The sequence below is a fragment of the Perognathus longimembris genome, chromosome 7 (genome assembly GCF_023159225.1).
Source record: "Perognathus longimembris pacificus isolate PPM17 chromosome 7, ASM2315922v1, whole genome shotgun sequence".
Lineage (NCBI taxonomy): Eukaryota > Metazoa > Chordata > Mammalia > Rodentia > Heteromyidae > Perognathus > Perognathus longimembris.
This window is the reverse complement of record NC_063167.1, coordinates 73,222,806-73,241,328: the sequence shown is the minus strand read 5'-3', so window position 1 is coordinate 73,241,328 and position 18,523 is coordinate 73,222,806. Positions and strand designations below refer to the sequence as shown.

Here is an 18,523-nt window from a genome sequence, read left to right as displayed (position 1 = left end):
TAGTCTGTAGGTGTGTTCATCTTTGTATCCCTAGGGCTTGGTCCAATATGTGACACACTACAGATGCTAAGTAAATGAAATTGAGTGGCTCAGACTCCAGGACTTTTTATTTGCCAGTCTATATTGTGTTTAGTAAGAGGCTGGTAACTAGTTGGTACTCAAGTGTTTAAAGAATTAGGACAAGGGTTGATAAATTGAAGGGGTTCTAAACAATACCTCACTGCCTTAAATGTATTGAAGCTTTAGGAACAAATTAAATTGGTAACATTGAAAGGATTTAGACTTGCCACTTAATTTGGGGTGATTCTAGGGTTTTATCTCGGGGTCTTGTTAGGGAGGCACTCTACCACTTAACCCATACTGCCAGTCTTTTTTTTTTTTTTGTCAGACCTGAGTCTTGAACTCAGGGCCTGAGCACTGTCCCTGAGCTTCTGCTCAAGGCTAGCACTCTGCCAACTGCGCCACACAGTGCCACTTCCGGGTTTTCTGTTTATGAGGTAATGAGGACTAAGCTACATTACCAGCCCCACATTTCTAGTCTTAGACATTTTTGCCAGTCCTAGGGCTCAACTCAGGGCCTGAGCACTGTATCTTTTTGCTCAAGGCTAGCACTTTACCTCTTGAGCCACAGCACTACTTTCAGTTTTTTGAGGGCTTCATGCATGCTAGGCAAATACTCTACTGCTAAGCCACATTCCCAGTCCCATGCTTTTTTTGATCTCCTGGCAGTCTTAAGTTGAACTCAGGGCCTGGATGCTTAGGGTTTTTTTGCTCATGGCTAGTATTCTATAGCTGAGCCACAGTGCCACTTGTTTTTCTGGTGGTTAATTGGAGATAAAGAGTCTTGCAGACTTTCCTGCCCTGGCTGGCTTCAGACTGTGATCCTCAGATCTCAGCCTCCTGAGTAGCCAGAATTACAGGTGTGAGCCAATGGCATCGAGCAAGACATGCTTTTAAGGAACTATGGAGAAGCAATCAATAATTCATTTAGGCTTATCATATACTGGGCATTGTACTGTGTTCTACATACACAATTTCAGTTGGCTAATGTGTCCTCTATCCCCAGATTCATCAGTGTGACTGCTTGGGCCAGATCACCTGGTAGCCCTGAAAACAGGTTTAGAATCCACAGTAGTCTTTCATATCCTCTATACAATGTGACATCTCCATGAAAAAAAAAATTGCAGTTCAGGGCTGGGGATATGGCCTAGTGGCAAGAGTGCTTACCTCCTATACATGAAGCCCTGGGTTCGATTCCCCAGCACCAGATATATAGAAAATAGCCAGAAGTGGCGCTGTGGTTCTAGTGGCAGAGTGCTAGACATGAGCTAAAAAGAAGCCAGGGACAGTGCTCAGGCACTGAGTTCAAGGCTCAGGACTGGCAAAAACCAAAAACAAGTCATAGACGTTTGAAAATCAAATCAACTTAAGGAGATGTTTCTTACTTTAAGGGATGTTCATACACAGCATGAACTTGACCTTTTTTTTTTTTGGTACCAGTCCAGGGGCTTGAACTCTGGTCCTGGGTGCTATCCCTTGGCTTTTTTGCTTATGGCTAGTGCTCTACTGCTTCAGCCAAAGTCCCACTTCTGGCTTTTTGCTTGTTGACTGGTGGTAAGAGTCTCAATACACTTTCCCAGGCTGGCTTTTGAGAGTCTCAGATCTCAGCCTCCTGAGTAGCTAGAATCACAGTTAGTAATCATTGGCACCCAGAACTTTGGCTGACTTCTTGAGAACAGATGCAATCTGATGGGTTAACCTCATTGATTTTAGGTTCTTCCCATTGCCAAGATCAGATGAGGTGAGAATACAGTTGTTGGGATCTGGACGATCCCTTTCTCCCCCCACGGGGAGAATGGTAACCACAAACTCTATGAAAGAGCACTCAGCCTGGCCCTCCGCCAGCGGAAGGCCAAAGGCGTGCTCACATGGGCAAGCGCTAAGTTGAGGACGGGTTGCTGAAGCTTCCCCTCCCCCCAGTCCCCCCACATGTTACCGAGGGCGGAGGCAAAAAGGAAGGCATCAGGGACACGCTGCGGTGGTGGAAAGCGTCTCAAAGACTTTAATATGGAAGGGCACTTATATAGAAGTAATGGCGGGAAAGAAAGGGGGCTGGCCAAAGGGTCAGTCATAGGCTAGGGGTCACGTTCATCAAGTGACATCACGAAACTTCCCTTTGTGGGCGGGACAACCCCATCATGGTGGCACGCACGTGTTCACCTCCCAAGGGGTGGAGGCCAGAAGGTGGGAGGGACTTCTATTGTCCCAAGGCTGGTGGAAGGGCAGCCTTTCCCAGGCCATAATAATCCCCAACAACAGTGGTGGGTCTTAAGGTAGAGTGAGCAAGCTCTTAAAATATGCCAAACTCGGGGCTGGGAATATGGCCTAGTCGTAAAGTGCTCGTCTTGTAAAATATGCCAAACTTCTGAGAAGTGAGGACAGAGAGGGGGTTTCGACACAAGAACTAGAGACTTATCCCACTGCCAAAAACATATCCTGACACCTCCTTTATTTCCCTCCCATCCTCCTTGATCTTCTGGGAAGAATGCTTCTTCTGAGTCACAGTCTCTTCATGGTGCTCTCGATGTAGGATTCCAGCAAGAAGATCGTTTCATCCACCTGGATCTCACTGGCATCCAACCTGAGTGGAAAAGTGAAAGCATGTGCCCACACTGAATGTGCATTCAGGATCAGAGGCTGGGGTGGGTGTGGCTTGGTTCCCCTTGGGAGGAATGGGTGGAAAACAGGAGAAACCATTAAATCATTCTCCCATTTACTGAGCATCTTACATGCCAGGTACAATGGAACTTGCTAAGGCACTAGGTACAGCCCCTTTCCTTGGAGGGAGGTGAGAGAGGGTGTAGTATAGTAGCATAACCTGAAGCCACTTAAGAAAGAATATCACCTGTAAGGTACCAGTAAAAGGGCTTAATATGTTTTAGTTTTTTTTTTTCTTTTTTGTACTAGTACTGGGGCTTGAACTCAGGGCCTCACACTCACTTGCTGTTGTCACCCAAGGATGACACTCTACCACTCAAGGCAGAGCTCCACTTCTGAGTTTTTGTTGGTTAAATTGGGAGACAAGAGTCTCATGGAGGGGCTGGGGATATGGCCTAGTGGCAAGAGTGCTTGCCTTGTATACATGAAGCCCTGGGTTCGATTCCCCAGCACCACATATATAGAAAACGGCCAGAAGTGGCGCTGTGGCTCAAGTGGCAGAGTGTTAGCCTTGAGCGAAAAGAAGCCAGGGACAGTGCTCAGGCCCTGAGTCCAAGCCCCAGGACTGTCCAAAAAAAAAAAAAGAGTCTCATGGACTTTTCTGCATGGGACTGGCTTTGAACCGTGATCCTCAGATTTCAGCTGAGTAGCAGCCTCAATGTGTTTTTAAATTGTGAGAAGCTGACAGTGGCTGAAGCTTAACATGATTAGAAAGAAGGGAACATATATATATATATATTTTTTTTTTGGCCAGTCCTGGGCCTTGGACTTAGGGCCTGAGCACTGTCCCTGGCTTCTTCTCGCTCAAGGCTAGCACTCTGCCACTTGAGCCACAGCGCCGCTTCTGGCCATTTTCTGTATATGTGGTGCTGGGGAATCGAACCTAGGGCCTCGTGTATCTGAGGCAGGCACTCTTGCTATATCCTCAGCCCCAGAAGGGAACATATTTAACCTAGTAAAAGCCCTTAGGAAAAACCACAGCTAATAACATTTTTTCTCCTATAGCACTGGGGTTTGAACTCAGCACCTCACACTTAATAAGCAGGAGTTCTTTAGCAATGCCTCTAGTCCTTGTCTGCAATGTTTTGTGCATGTTACCATGTCCACTGAGATGCAGTTCAAGGACTTTTCTACTTGGGTTGGCGTGGAAAACAGATTCTCCCAACATCAGCCTCCTTTGTAGCTAGGATGATGGACACATACCACTGTGCCTAGCAGCTACTGGCTGAGAAGAGGTCTTGTGTGTATGCCTGATCTCAGCCTCTTATCATTCTTTTCTTTTCTTTGTGCGTGTCTGGGCCTTGAACAAAGGGCCTAGAGGGTCTAGCTAGGGCAACTAGGCAAGGAAGAGAAGGCATCTAGACTGAAAAAGAAGTAGAACTATCTGTACTCATAGATAACCTATATATATAGAAAACCATAATACACACACAGAAAAAATAACTAGAACTAAGAAATTTAGCAAAATCAAAGATATGAAGTCTAAACACAAAAATCAATCCTTATTCTACACACTAGCAGTCAATGATCCAAAAATGAACTAAAAAAAGACTAAAGTAGAATAAAAATGAACTTGGATAAAATTTAGCAAAAGAGGTACAAGACTTGTAAAACAGTAATATGTTGTTGAAAGAAATGAAATAAGATCTCAATAAATGGAAAGACTTACTGTGCTAACAGAATTAAAGATTTAGCATTGTTAAGACCTTACGGGGCTGGGGATATGGTCTAGGGGCAAGAGTACTTGCCCCGTATACATCAATTCCCCAGCACCACATATATAGAAAATGGCCAGAAGTGGCGCTGTGACTCAAGTGGCAGAGTGCTAGCCTTGAGCAAAAAGAAGCCAGGGAAAGTGCTCAGGCCCTGAGTCCAAGCCCCAGGACTGGCCAAAAAAAAAAAAAATAAAGACCTTATGAAGGTGGGTGGTGAGGAGGAAGAAATAAAGATGGAGACAGGAAATTAGGAAAATGTGGAAGGCCTCTTGTTATGCCAAATCCAGTCTTTATTACTGTAATTATGAGAAGTCATTAAGTCATCCACAGGAGAACAGTGATATTATCAGTAACTTTAAAGATACTCACTTTGAGAGTCTTGAGAGAAATAGGAGGGGAAGTCATTGTGAAGGTCTAGGAAAGAGATAAAAGGTCTGTGTTCCCACCAAAATGAAAGCCTTTGGTGCTTAGTGATCCACAGCAGCACACAAGAGAAGCTGATGTATTAAAAAATGCTTATTTAAAGCAGGGCACCAGTGGCCTTTAATCCTAACTACTCAGGAGGCTGAGATCTGAGGACCATGGTTCCAAGCCAGCTAGGTCTACCAGAGTCTAACCTTTACTTAATCACCAAAATGCTGTAAATGGAGATATGGCTCAAATGGCAGAGCATCAGCCTTTAGTGAAAAAGCTAGAGACAGCACCCTGGCCCTGAGTTCAAGCCTCAGTACAGGCGCAAGAAGAAAAAAAATGGCTTATTTAGGAAAATAGATGGGTTGAATTCTGTTTGACAATGAGTTTAGGTTTGCTCCTGTTAGGTGGGAGGGGTAGCAGGAGGTCCAGATAGATTCGTCTGGAAGGCTTACTTGTTGACATTGCGTTTCAGGGTCTCTAGCTGCTGCCGTTCAGGTGCGGTGATCATCTCCTCTATTTCCTGTAGCTGAACCTCCTCAGCACCCGTGGCTTGCATGGACGCGATGATGGCTTCTACCCTCTGTGACTTCTCTAGCAGACGCCTGTCAGACAAGCACAGCTCTGAGGTATGCTCCTGATGGTTTCCTTATCTCTGTGGCACTGCATCCCCTTGCACAACGTCCTCAGTCAAGGTGGATGTCACCATGTAAGGACAGCTTCTATCACCTTAACTACAAAAACAACTTCCTTCCTGCTCTTTCTGCTTCTCTGATGGACTTAAAAAGTTTAGGATGTTTGCACATTTCTCATCCATTTAACCTGAAAGATTATTGGATGGGTGAACATGGGTGAAAATTCAATAGTGAAATCCCCTTTACCCTTGTATAACTAATGTAAGATAATAATAATGATGATGATGATGATGATAGAAAGAATGACTTCAGTGGGAATATATTCAAAAGATATATACTCAAAAAACCAATGATTTAATGCAGCTATTGCATTATTGTCTCCATTTCCACAGGAAATTCCTCTTCATGTTTCTGAGATTGAAAAGTGGAAAAAAGTTAAAAAAAAAAAAAGGGAAAAGGCTACTCACTCTCAGGGAAGGGAAGTGAGGAAAAAATTAGGGCGGGGTAACACTGTTTGAAAACAAATGTACTAATTACCTTACTTATAAAATTATCACTGCTCTGTACATCTTTTTTTTTTTTTTTCCAATCCTGGGCCTTGGACTCAGGGCCTGAGCACTATCCCTGGCTTCTTTTTGCTTAAGGCTAGCACTCTGCCACTTGAGCCACAGCACCACTTCTGGCTATTTTCTATATATGTGGTGCTGGGGAATTGAACCCAGGGCTTCATGTATACCAGGCAAGCACTCTTGCCAGTAGGCCATATTCCCAGCCCCTGTACATCACCTTTACATTAAAAAAAAAATTAAAAGAAAATAAAATACAACTCACTTGTTCTCTTTGGTTTCAAACTGTCTCCTTTCTATCAGGTTGGCAATGCTCTGAGGAAGGAGAAGAACAGAAATGCAGGTAGTTCTACTTAAGTAGCTCAGATAAAATGGGCAGTGGAGGCATGAAGTTGAGACTGGTCTGGGTGAAGGGGACATGAGGAAGACCCACCTTGTAGCACCTGTGCAACAACATCCGGGCAGCTGACAGGACATTCACAGTGTATAAATAGAAGGTTCTGGATGGGGCGTGGTCTGGTGTTTTGGGAATTTCCTATTAGTTTACAAAAAGGAAAAGAAGAGAACTTGTACTGTTCTTCTGAACTGGCAAGTCCACATGCTTCCATCCAACACTGCTCCATCCTCTCACTAATGCCCTCCCTTCCCCTAGTCATTCCGGAGTTATATTTATTGCATAATCAGCCATATGAAGATCGGTCTACCCTGTTTGTGCTACTTGACTGTTAGCACTGTGAGTGGGGAGGAAAGAGAAGGCAACTAATAAGTACTGAGCAAAGTATAAGCTAGGTGAATTATATTTGGCCTTTATCATTACTGTATTTTTGGGGTGGTTGCTAGGATTTGAACTCAGGGCCTCTAGTTTGTTAGATAGGCACTCTATCACTGAACTATACCTCTACACTTTATGATTATTATTTGACACAGGGTCTCCCTGTCTCAGGCTGACCTGAACATTCTCTTTCTTTTCTGGTGGTACTGAGGATTGAACTCAGGACCTTAAGCTTGCTAGGCAAGTGCTCTGCTACTCTAGCCCCTTTGTATTACAAATTTTAGCCATTATGGCCATTACCAAGGTGGGGTCTTGCTTTGTGTGTAGGGTGGTCAGGGCTCTATCTTCTTGCTCATGTTTCCCCATGTCACTGGGTTGACAGGCACATGCTACCAGGCCCAACTCTTGGTTTGAGATAGAACCTTTTCCCTGGGCTGGCCTCTAACCTCGATCCTCTGATCTTTGACCCCAAATAGTTAGGATAGTAGCTACTATATCCCATGCTGGCCTGAACTATTGATCCTCCTACATCAGTCTCTCCAGTTCTAGGCTTACTAGCATTCACTACTACTCCCAGCACAAATGAAGTTATTCTTAGTACCATTATCTATTGCCATTTTACAGGTGGGGAAAATGATAGTAAAATGCTCAGTGTAACCGGGTAAGAGGCAGAACTGTGGACTGACTTCACAATCCATCCAACCTACTTCCTCATAAGGTCTTGACATGGCTCTTTGAGGACCTAGAAGATGCTGTTGATAATTTAACCCACCATAGAGTTAAGGAAGGGACAGCAATAAAGGGAAAAATGAGAAGGGCACTTAGGAGGTAGTTTCATGGCTCTTTTGCTTCCTTACTAGGCTAAATCTCTGCACTGTCCTTAAAGTGCTGGCAATATGTGTTAAGAATTATTTTCCATCTTAGAGCTGGACAGAGTTTATTGGGGGGTGGAGGCAAGATGTCAGCTTGGGAGTTTCTCTCACTCCAGGCCAGCTTTGCTGGCTGGCAGTCATTACAACTTTGGTTACCTGGAGTGATATGAAATTTTCTGAGAGCATCTTATACAGCATGTCCTTTGCTTCCTTTGCTGGAATCATGGCGAAGTCTTCCACCTGCTTCTGTTCCAGGTGCTTCTTTTGCAAAACTAGACGGAATATTCTGGCACAACGAGACCCAAATCTGGAAAGAAATGAAGTCAGCAAAGGGTGGGCTAGCTTGAGCTGGCAGCTCCAGCTGGTGGATGTCTACACTCAGAGGGGAAGAGAATCATGTCTTAGCTCCACGGGTTGGTGATACTATCATTAATCACAGAAGTCACAACTGCTGACTCATGTGCGCGCCATATTTCTTATAAGGCTTTAGAGGCTCATTAATTTTTTTTTTTAGGGTAAAGACTAGTTGTAAATGGTTTCATGAAAACATGAGACAAAGTGTACCAAGATGAGCTTATGTTGGCTCCTTACATAATGACCAAATTATCTGTTACCTGGGTGTGGCAAAAAGGACCTGTCACCCGTCCCAATGAGGAAGACCCCCGTACCTCTCCTGTACCACGGATTCCAGCGTAGCAGTGGCCAGGGACGCCAGTGCTTTATGCAAGTCTTTATGTGGACCATTAAGGAGCTTCAGTCATGTTTTGGTCTGGTCATTCTGACCTTGGATTTCTTTCTTTTTTTTTTTTAATTTTATATGCCTTTTATTATATATATATATATTTTAAATTTAATTAATTTATTAATTGAACACAAATTTTTTGACAAGGTGTTGTGCAAAAAGGGTACAGTTACATAGTAGGGCAGTGTGTACATTTCTTGTGATATCTTACACCCTGTTTTTCTTTCCCTTCCCTAGGTCAGGCAGACATATATACAATACACAATGTACCAAGAACATATACAGTAGCCACGTGGCCAAGCCCAAGAAAATTTGCCTAGGGCTTTAAATGTAATGTCGATATTAGACAATATGTCGACAGTAGTCTTATATGAACATACATACATAGCTTTTGGGCTATTGTATTCCACTGAGAGGTCAATTTTTGACCTTTATATGTTGAGTAGTTGTTTGGTTTTAGTTATATACTGTTGGGTCACTGCCCCAATCCTGTGGGAAATACCATTTGACAAGCAGTTTTTGGTTTCACAGACCTCCCAATTGGTAGCTAAAGTTTAAATGCTATTTTATTTTTCATGTTCATTCCATTACAGTGGAGAAGTTTGAAAATTTTTAGTGAGCATATTTAAGAAAGGGTTTCATTTACCTGAAACCAACCTTCCTTCCTTCTCTCTTCCCTCCTCCTTCCTTTCTTCCCTCCCCTCCCCTCCTCCCCCTTTCTGGTGCTGATACCTAAGGCCTTGTACCTGCTAGACAAGTGCTCCTCTGTCTGAGCTTTATCCCCAGGCTTTAAGTTTTTTTTTTTACTTTTATCATGCATACAGTTTATTCAAAATTCATAGAAAATGGAATAGAAGGTACTTCAATTTCCTAGCTTACTTAGTTATTAAGTATTACCAAAATTGCTCTTCATGAGTAACCATTGTGCTTCAAAGGCTAGACTGCTTGACTGTAAAGATAACTGATAAGGATACTGATGACATACATTCCTCCGCCACTGTCGCCAGACTTTCCAATAAATTCTAGCTATTGAGAGAGAGAGAAAGAGAGTATGTGTTAACTGAAGGGAAGGTTCAGTGACTGTTGGCAATGGAGCAAGTCTGAAGCAAGGGGCTGAAGCAGGCAGTCTGCGAGATGACGTTAGGGAGCCCTTCTGAACTGGTTAGGTAGAGAATGAGGCTACAGGACAATGATACTAGAGTACTAGGATAAGAAATAAATTATAAACAGAACCACAGGGGAAGAAAGGTAAAAACAGACTTACTGGATCATCCGCCAACAGAGTGAGATATTGATCAAGAACTTGCTTGGAGATGTTATAGCCAACAGGTAGGGATCTGAAGATCTATGGAGCAAAAAGACACATGGAAATCAGGCTTGAGAACTAAAAGAGGGGTTAGCATTACCAAGAATAAGAAAGATGTCCTCATTTTATATTTTAAAAGTATAAAAATGTCTAAAAGTATTCAGAGTAGCATTGTTTGTAAAAGTATAAAATAAGAACAGTGATAGGCATTAATTAAAACAAATTACAGCCAGGTGTGGTATTATATTCCTGTGATCTCAACTACTCAGAAGCCTAAGGCAAGAGGAACATGAGTTCAGGCCAGACTGGGCAACTAGCTACTTGAGAGGATGAGCCTAGGAGGATCAGAACTGTGGGCCAGCCTGGGCCCCTTCTCAACTGACAGCTAGGCATGGGAGCATGTGCCTATAACCCTGCTATGATTGGGTAGGCAAAAACAGGTGGATTGCAGTCCAGGAATGTGCCCAGGCAGGAATTGACACACTATCTTAACAATAACCAGTGTGATGGCCTGGCTCAAATGGCAGAGTGCCTGTCTAGCAAGTACTAGGCCCTGAGTTCAAATTGCAGTACTTAAAAAAAAAAAAAAAAAGAGGTCCAGGGAAGAAGGCACCATTGGCTCACACCTGTAATCCTAGCTATTGAGGAGGATGTGATCTGAAGATTACAGCTCAAAGCCAGCCCGGGCAATATCTCCAATTAACCATCAAAAAGCTGGAAATGGAGTTGTGATTCAAGTAGCAGAGTAGCAGCCCTCAGCACAAAAGCTCAGGAACAGTGCTCAGGTCCTGAGTTCAAGCCCCAGGTCTGGCACCAAACACACACACACATACACACACACACACACACACACACACACACACACAGAATAGGTTTTTTAAAAAAAGAGCTAGGGGATTTAGCCTAACATGCAGGAGATCTGGGTTTGATTCCTGGAACCACACACACACAAATAAGTTATAGAATACTATGTAGAGTGTGGTCGGTCTTATTTTTTTGTTATAAAATACTTTACTAGGCCGAGGTGTGGCTTAAGTAGCAAGTGTGAGATCTTGCGTTCAAATCAAAGTACAATAAAAGAAAAAAAAGAAGCCATATATACACATATATATTAGACTATATATAATAAAAAGGGTTGGCCAGGTGCCAGTGGTTCACAACTATAATCCTAGCTACTCAGGAAGCTGAGATGTGAGGATTGTGGTTCAAGACCAACCCAGGCAAGAAAATCTTTGATACTCTTACCACCAGAAAACCTGAAGGGATGCTATAGCTGAAAGTGGCAGAGCAGTAGCCTTGAGTGAAAGAGCTTAGGGACAGCACCTAGGCCCTGAGTTCAAACCCCATGACCAACAATCAATCAATCAATCAATCAATCAATAGGTCTGGCCATACACCTGTAATCCTAGAATTTGCCATGCTAAAATAGGAGGTTCTTGAGTTCCAGTCTAGCCTATGTATAAAGAGACTCAGTCTTTAAAAAAAAAATAAAATAAAGAGGGAGAGGGCTGTCTGTATAAAGGTACATAACTATTAAGAGGGAATTTAGAGGCTAGGATTGTGCAAAACTATGTATGAATTTTAAAATTCTGGTATATTACAAACAATTAAAAATGCAGATCTTAAATGTCCAGTTTAACTAGAAGTTACACCACTCCTAAAAACTTGGGAAACTAATAGTACAGAATTATCCATTCTTATGCTATTTGGAAATAGGATATACAGCTACTTTTGCCATGAGAAAAAACATATTTACATTTGCTCTATAACAAGTTAAAAACTTAAAAACAGCATAAAATATACCAATAAAAGTTAATTATAATTATAAAAGCAACAGAAACATAAGTAAAATATATTTGATATGTTAACACTTTTACAACATATATATAGATAGATAGATAGATATGCAAACAATTAAAACAGGCTGAAACAAGTAGAAGGGATCAAATAATGACCTGAATAAGAAATATTGCAGAGTGCAAAAAGTAAATACTTCCCTTTTTTTTTTTTTGCCAGTCCTGGGGCTTGAACTCAGTGTTTCATGCATGCTAGGCAAACACTCTATCACTAAGCCACATTCCCAGCCCCACTTTTCACTGTTTTTGTTTTTTTAGACAAGATCTCCTATGTTGCCCAACTTGGCTTTGAACTCTGGGCTCAAGCAATCCTCCTGCCTCAGCCTTTTACCAAGTAGCTGGGACACCACACCTGACTACTAAACTCTTGTTCTTTTTTATTATTATTATTTTGACTGGTAGTGGGGCTTGAACTCTGGGCCCGGATGCTGTGCCTGAGCTCTTTTGCTTAAGGCTAGCACTCTATCACGTTGAGCCACAGTGCCACTTACAGTTTTCTAGTGGTTAACTGGAGATGAGAGTCTCATGGACTTTCCTGCCCTGGCTGGCTTTGAACAACAATCCTCAGATCTCAGCCTCCAAAGTAGCTAGGATTACAGGTGTGAGCCACCAGCACCTGGCTCTTCTTTTATTTCTTCTTCTACTTTGTGCATGCGTGCGTGTGTGTGGCAGAATGGTGGCTTGAACTGAGAGCCTGAGCTGTCCCTTAGCTTTTCTGCTCAAGGCTGGTACTCTACCACTTGAGCCACAGTTCCACTTGAAGCCTTTTTTTTGGTCAGTTGTGGGGCTTAAACTCTGGGCCTGGGTGCTGTTCCTGAGCTTTTCAGCTTAAGGCTAGTGAGCCACAGTGCCACTTCTGGTTTTCTGGTGATTAATTGGAGATAAGACTATCATGGACTTTCCTGCCCCACCTGGCTTTGAACCACAATCCTCAGATCTCAGCCTTCTGAGTGGCTAGGATTACAGGCGTGAGCCACCAGCGCCCAGCCATTTGAAGCTTTTTACTGGTTAGTTGGAGATAAGAGTCTTATGGACTTCCCAGCCCAGGCTGACTTTGAACTGAGATCCTCAGATGTCTGTTTCCTGAGTAGTTAGGATAGTCACCCTGCCCCTAAATTCTTAAAATGATTAGGAATACACTGTACTTGACAGATAGTAGCTTTGTAAAAGCTGGATCCTAAGAGACCAAATATTTCCTTGCCCCACTGCAAATGACAGAACCTTTTCCAAGTCTCAGGGCTGTAAGAAACCAGCGCAGAGCATGACACTTACTTCATTGGAAGACAGCGGCTGAGTGAAGGGGGCGCTAGACGGAGTGGTAACCTCACTCATCCGTAGCATGGTCCGCACAATCTCGCTGCTGGTCTGTGTTTGGAAAGTAAATTGGAATTCAGAATTTCTTGCTGTTGTCGCTGGGTAAGTGGCAGTGCTCACCTCTGCCACCAAGTGAATGACCTTTTTCCCTGCTGACCTTTGATGAGAGTGTACTTGGATATTACCTGGTCCATCCTGTTGGCAACTGCACTCACAATAGCTTGGTCCCGGAAGTGTTGGTGGAATCTGTCAAGGTTGATCTGCCAATAAATCCCATCATCTGGAATGGGCTGAGCAGGAGAAAAGGGTTCAAGCCTATGTGTAACTTCCCAGACTTACTTCTCACTACTGGCTCCTGCAGTATTAGTGTTCCAGACATAATGAATAACATAAAAAATTTTTCTAGTTCTTTTTTTCATCAGTTATACTCTCTATTTAGTGCATGAAGCTGAGCCTGAGAGAGGAGACAGCAATGAAGTTTACTCCTCATTGTTCAATTATGACTTCCATAATCCTACTACTTCTGAGCTCAGGAACCTTTAAGCTCCCTTCTGGCCGGTGCAGTTCCTGGCCCTCCCCCAGGTTAGGATTCTTAATCAGGAAGCCCCATCACCTGTCTGTCATCAGTGTGTTTCCGCCTCTTGGCCTTGGGCTCCCCACCAGCATCCTCATCAGATGATCTCCTCCGTTTGCCTTTCCCTGCCAAGTAACCAATCTACAGTTAGGCTGCATACCATTGGATGTCAGGACATGAGAGCAAGTCCTCTCTTTTTTTACTGCCAGTCTTGGGGCTTGAACTCGAGTGCTGTCCTTGAGCATTTGTGCTCAAGGCTAGTGGTCTACCACTTGAGCCACAGCTCCACTTCTGGCTTTTCTGATGCTTAATTGGATATAGGAGTCTCACGGAGTTTACTGCCCCGGCTAGTTTCAAACCATCTTAGCCTCCCCAGTAGCTAGGATTATACGTATGAGCCACTGGCACCTAGTCTCTTCACTCCAAAGACATCTGCCTCTAGGTTAGTGTTGTTTAATAGGCTGAGAAACTGTCTCAATGTCAATTATGACATTCTCTGAAACTCAGCATGCTCAAAAAACAACTCAGAATCTTTCTCCTCAAACTGTTCTTCAATCCTTTCTTCTAGTGAATGGCACCATACACATATGCACTCAGAGTATGCACCATACACTCTACACATATACAAGTCAGAGATACATATCAAATATATCATTCTTTCTTTTTGTTCCTCTGATATGGTGGCTTGAACTCAGGACTTGGGTGCTGTCCCTTAGCTCTTTTGCTCAAGGCTGGCAGTCTATACCTTGAACTGCAGCTCACTTCCAGCTTTTTGATGGTTAATTGGAGATAATAGTGTCTCAGATTTATCTACCCAGGTAACTTCCAACTGTGATTTTCAGATCTCAGCCTCCTGAATAGCTAGGGTTACAGTTATCAGCTACTAGCACATGGCTTGACCAGTGTTTTATTCATTTAACAATCAGTGAAAAAGAATCCACAATTAGTGCAAGTCACAATTGTTTTGCTAAAATGCCTTACCTATCAGGGTCAGTTTGGGAATCAGGTACATGTCCTTTTCATGAATGACAAGGGTAGGGGCAGGTGGTGGAGGCCCAGTGTCTGAGTTCTCAGCATCAGGCACCAAGGGGCAGCGCTGTACAAAGTGTGTGTCTGCTAGTCGTACAAATGTGTTTGATACTTCAGCATAGTCCATGGTTTTGCCATCTGTGCAATAGCAAGAAAGAGGCAGGTGAAGTGGTGTAAAACAGCAGGGTTACTTCTGCAGCCAGTTAATCTATGCCCACAGCAGTTGATGCAGTACTGACCCTCCATGGTCTCTGTGAGCCTGTCTGCCACTTTCTTCACAACAGCAGACATTGTCATTTTGCCATTCAGCAGGAGCTCCTCAACGATCAGCTCTCCAGTGTCACTGTACAGCGTTTTGGTGGTGTAGATATACCGGGGATACCTGAGCATTCGCAACACCCGGCTGCACTGGGCCTCATACTCCACCACACCACGTTTGTGCACTTGATATGTCACCAGGTTATGTTGGATGAGGACACACAGGGCTTTTTTCACCTTTGATGGACCCAAAAGAAAGAATGGAAAGACCTGAAGACATAGCTCCTTATTGATGGCAATATTTTGTCCAATAGCCTTTTCTCTCTCTCTCTCTCTCTCTCTGTGTGTGTGTGTGTGTGTGTGTGTGTGTGTGTGTGTGTGTGTGTGTGTACCTGTTTTGAACTCAGGGCCTGGGTACTGTCCCTGAGCTTTTTCATTCAAGGCTAGCGCTCTACCACTTTGAGTCACTCTTCCAGTCCCATGTATCTCTGGTTAATTGAAATTACAGTCTCATACACTTTACTGCCTGGGTTGGCTTTGAATTGAGATCCTAAGATCTCTGTCTCTGGAGTAGCTAGGATTGCAGGCATGAGCCACCTGCGCCCAGCCAGTCCTACAGCATTGGAATGGTTAGAACAGAATCTTCTAGTTCCCTCTCTGTTGGCATGAGCTAATGAAAATCAAATATCAATGGAAGGAAGTATGTCGCTCATCTTTCCTGTCACCTTTATCTTTCACACTACAATTTATTTTCCTTCTATTGTTCTCATCCCTTAAAAGTTTTACTGAATAGTACTCATCAAGGAAAGACAAAGAAGACAAGGGAAAAGCAGAGATTTACTTAAGAACTAGGAACACTTTAAGAAGAAAAACCTCAAGGTCTAAGTACTATTCTTCCGCCCAGATAAGATTATTCTTATTTTAGTGCTGGCTTACTCCACTTTCTAGGGTGAGGAATAACAATATTTAAACACAGGTGAAGGAAACTAATAAGAGAACAAGTTGATGTTATTTGAACGTACCTGATCCACTGCTGTTCCCGTGTCATGGGCAATTACTCTAAGCGGCTGACTGCCAGTTCTGATTAGGTGGGCTCCAATTTTTTCTACAATCTCTCCAAAATGCTCTTGCAGCAACAAAGAACACAGTTTAATTTCTGCTTGAGTCATTTTACAGGGAAGTCTCAGAACTAGGGGGAAAAAAAGTACAAATTCACATATTCTTGGAGGGCAATGTGTTTGTGTGTGTGAATGTGTGTGCTGATAATGAGGCTTGAACTCAGGGTCTCATGTTCTCACTGGGCCTTTTTGATCAAGGCTGGTGGTCTACCACTTAAGCCACACCCTCCACTTTCAGTCTTCTGCTGGTTAATTGGAGATCAACAGACACAAGGGTTTTTCTACCTGTGGAGACTTGCAACTGTGATCTTTAGATCTCAACCTCTCCAGTAGTTAGGATTTTAGGTGTGAGCCACTAGCACCTGCCTTGGAGGGCAATTTGACAACACATACCAAAAACTTAAATGGTCAATATATTCAACCTAACAATTTTATTATTTGTGAGTATGTATGCTAGTCCAGGGGCTTGGATTCTGGGGCTGGGCACTGTTTCTGAGCTTGTATGCTCACAGCTAGCACTTTACCATTTGAGACACAACTCTACTTCTGGCATTTTGGTAGTTAACTGGAGAAAAGAGTTTCACAGATTTCCTGCCTGGGCTAGCTTTTAACCACACTCCTTAGATCTCCACCTCTAGAGCAGCAAGAATTACAGGAGTGAGCCACAGGCTCCCAGTAAAAACTTTCTATTTTTTTGTGTGTGGTGATACTGGGGCTTAAACTGTGCTCAGTTCCTTAGCTTTTTTGCTCAAGGCTAGCACTCTACCACTTGAGCCAGGACTCTACTTCCCAATTTTATTTTAGATATTCTCTTCAAAGGAAATATGTCAATGATTCGCCTCACAATACTGACATACTGAAATGATGTATTTTATTTTATTATCTTTAAGTGATTGTACAAAAGGGGTTCAATATGCCAATTCACAATTGCAATGCATCTTGATCAGTGTCTGAAACAATTAAATGAGTAATAATTTAAGAAAGTTACAGTAGGTACTCCTCATTCATGGATGTATTACATACAGTTTCCCCCAAGGATTGTCAAAATAAATAAATAAATGAAATTTCAAGAACAAAAATTTGCATTATGTAGCTCAGTTGATGTGAAGAAACCCTTGTCAGTCCTGCATTATCATAAGTTGAATTTAAATAATCGTGTGATCCATCTGCTTAGTGTTTCCTTGCTCTTAATTTTGTGTGCAAATCTGTCTTCCCTAAGGAACAGATGGGTGCCCCAAAAGCAAGGCAAAAGCAATGTGCTCGAGACTGAAGTAACAAAATAAAATTTTGTGATGATGTATTTTGTTGTTGTTGTTGGTTGTGGGGCTTGAACTCTAGGCCTGGGTGCTGTCCCTGAGCTCTTCATCTCCAGGTTTTCTGGTGTTTAATTGGAGATAAGAGTCTCATGGTCCTTCCTGCCTGGGCTGGCTTTGAACCTTGATCCTCAGATCTCAGCCTCATGAGTAGCTAGGATGACAGGCGTGAGCCACCGGCAGGCGGCATATCTTTAGTGGAATTTGTACATCCATTTGGGAAAAGTGAATCACACATCCAAGTACAGTACTGAATTGTGTTATTCTAAATATGTGTACTTTCCCTGCAACTGTGGTGTCCTTGGAACCACACACGGGTAGATTGCAAAGATCCACTGTATACCCATAAAATGGGATACAGTGTGCCATCATTTACGATGATTTAGGACATGTATTAACATTTAGGATATGTATTAGCATGAAATTATTCATACTGCAGTGCAATGGAGGTGACAAAGAAAACGGACACTACAATTCAGTTATTAGAAAAAAATGGGCATGGAATGGCAAGAAAGACTGAAAGGCTATTCATCAAAATTGTTTTTATGGAATTATGTGTGACTAGTTGTTTTAAATGATGGAACACAGATGGTTTTACAATGTCACAGACCTTAGGTTTCACAATGTCACTTAACTGACATCACAGCTCGGGTAGTGTCATCCCCAATCTACAGAGTAAATGCAATTTAGACACGAAATGAGGTAACAGAGTGTTCGAGGTGAGACGAGGTTGTGTTCTTCGCAGGATAGTATTAAACTACGAAGTGCCCACAACGTGACAAGTTAGACACGCACAGAAACGGGTATCGTGGATTTTGTGCCTTCTTTCTTAACACAGCTGCTACCGGCACTGCTCATTCCCTTCACCGCGTCCCGCTGGTGCGGTCCCGGCCGCCGCACCTCCCCGGATCGTCTCCCGAGATTAAGTCACCATCACCCACCCGTCCATGGAGGAGCATATCTGTAAACCCCCGGCCATCCTGGCAAAACGTGGGCTCCCTGGCTCTTCCCTCCCTCACGGGCGCCAGCTTCGGGCTCGGTGCCTCGGCTTTCTCCGGCTCCGGGCCGCCCCGTCCACCCATAGTCTTCCACTCACCTCGGAGTGGGAAGCTGCAGACTCAACGCCGTCACCTCCCGTCCGACGACTTCCGGAAGTTCTAGTCTGGTGACCCAGGCCCCCGGAAGTGGGCGGCCGCGGTCTGGGAGGACGCGGAAGTGGGCCGCTCTATCCCAGGGCTTCTGTGGTTCCCGGGGACGCTCTTCCTGTTCTCTCGGTGGTGGGCTGGAGGACCAGCACCAAGGCTGTTTGAGTTGCCGGCGGGCG

General features: G+C 43.5%; 1 protein-coding gene across 1 annotated transcript; it reads right to left on the bottom strand.

Annotated features, from left to right (window-relative positions):
* Positions 1–2,481: 2,481 nt before the first annotated feature.
* On the bottom strand, positions 2,482–18,452 carry Polr3c (RNA polymerase III subunit C). The gene is made up of 15 exons (XM_048351906.1): positions 18,296–18,452; positions 15,791–15,957; positions 14,750–15,005; positions 14,463–14,648; positions 13,521–13,606; positions 13,093–13,197; positions 12,866–12,958; positions 9,696–9,776; positions 9,406–9,457; positions 8,358–8,418; positions 7,846–7,996; positions 6,479–6,580; positions 6,311–6,360; positions 5,300–5,449; positions 2,482–2,641 (listed from the first exon to the last, which is right to left on the bottom strand). Exons 2-15 carry the CDS (start codon positions 15,935–15,937, stop codon positions 2,560–2,562), a joined length of 1,602 nt encoding a protein of 533 aa, XP_048207863.1. The 5' UTR covers positions 15,938–15,957; positions 18,296–18,452; the 3' UTR covers positions 2,482–2,559.
* Positions 18,453–18,523: the final 71 nt, after the last annotated feature.

Bases quoted from the DNA above. Each gene is read 5' to 3' on its own strand.
- Polr3c (XM_048351906.1), bottom strand. From the start codon at position 15,937: ATGACTCAAGCAGAAATTAAACTGTGTTCTTTGTTGCTGCAAGAGCAT. The intron at 13,607-14,462 runs GTAAGGCATTTT...GTTACTTGGCAG, and splicing joins TCCCAAACTGACCCTGATAG to GGAAAGGCAAACGGAGGAGA. The intron at 12,959-13,092 runs GTAATATCCAAG...TTCCAAACACAG, and splicing joins TTGCCAACAGGATGGACCAG to ACCAGCAGCGAGATTGTGCG.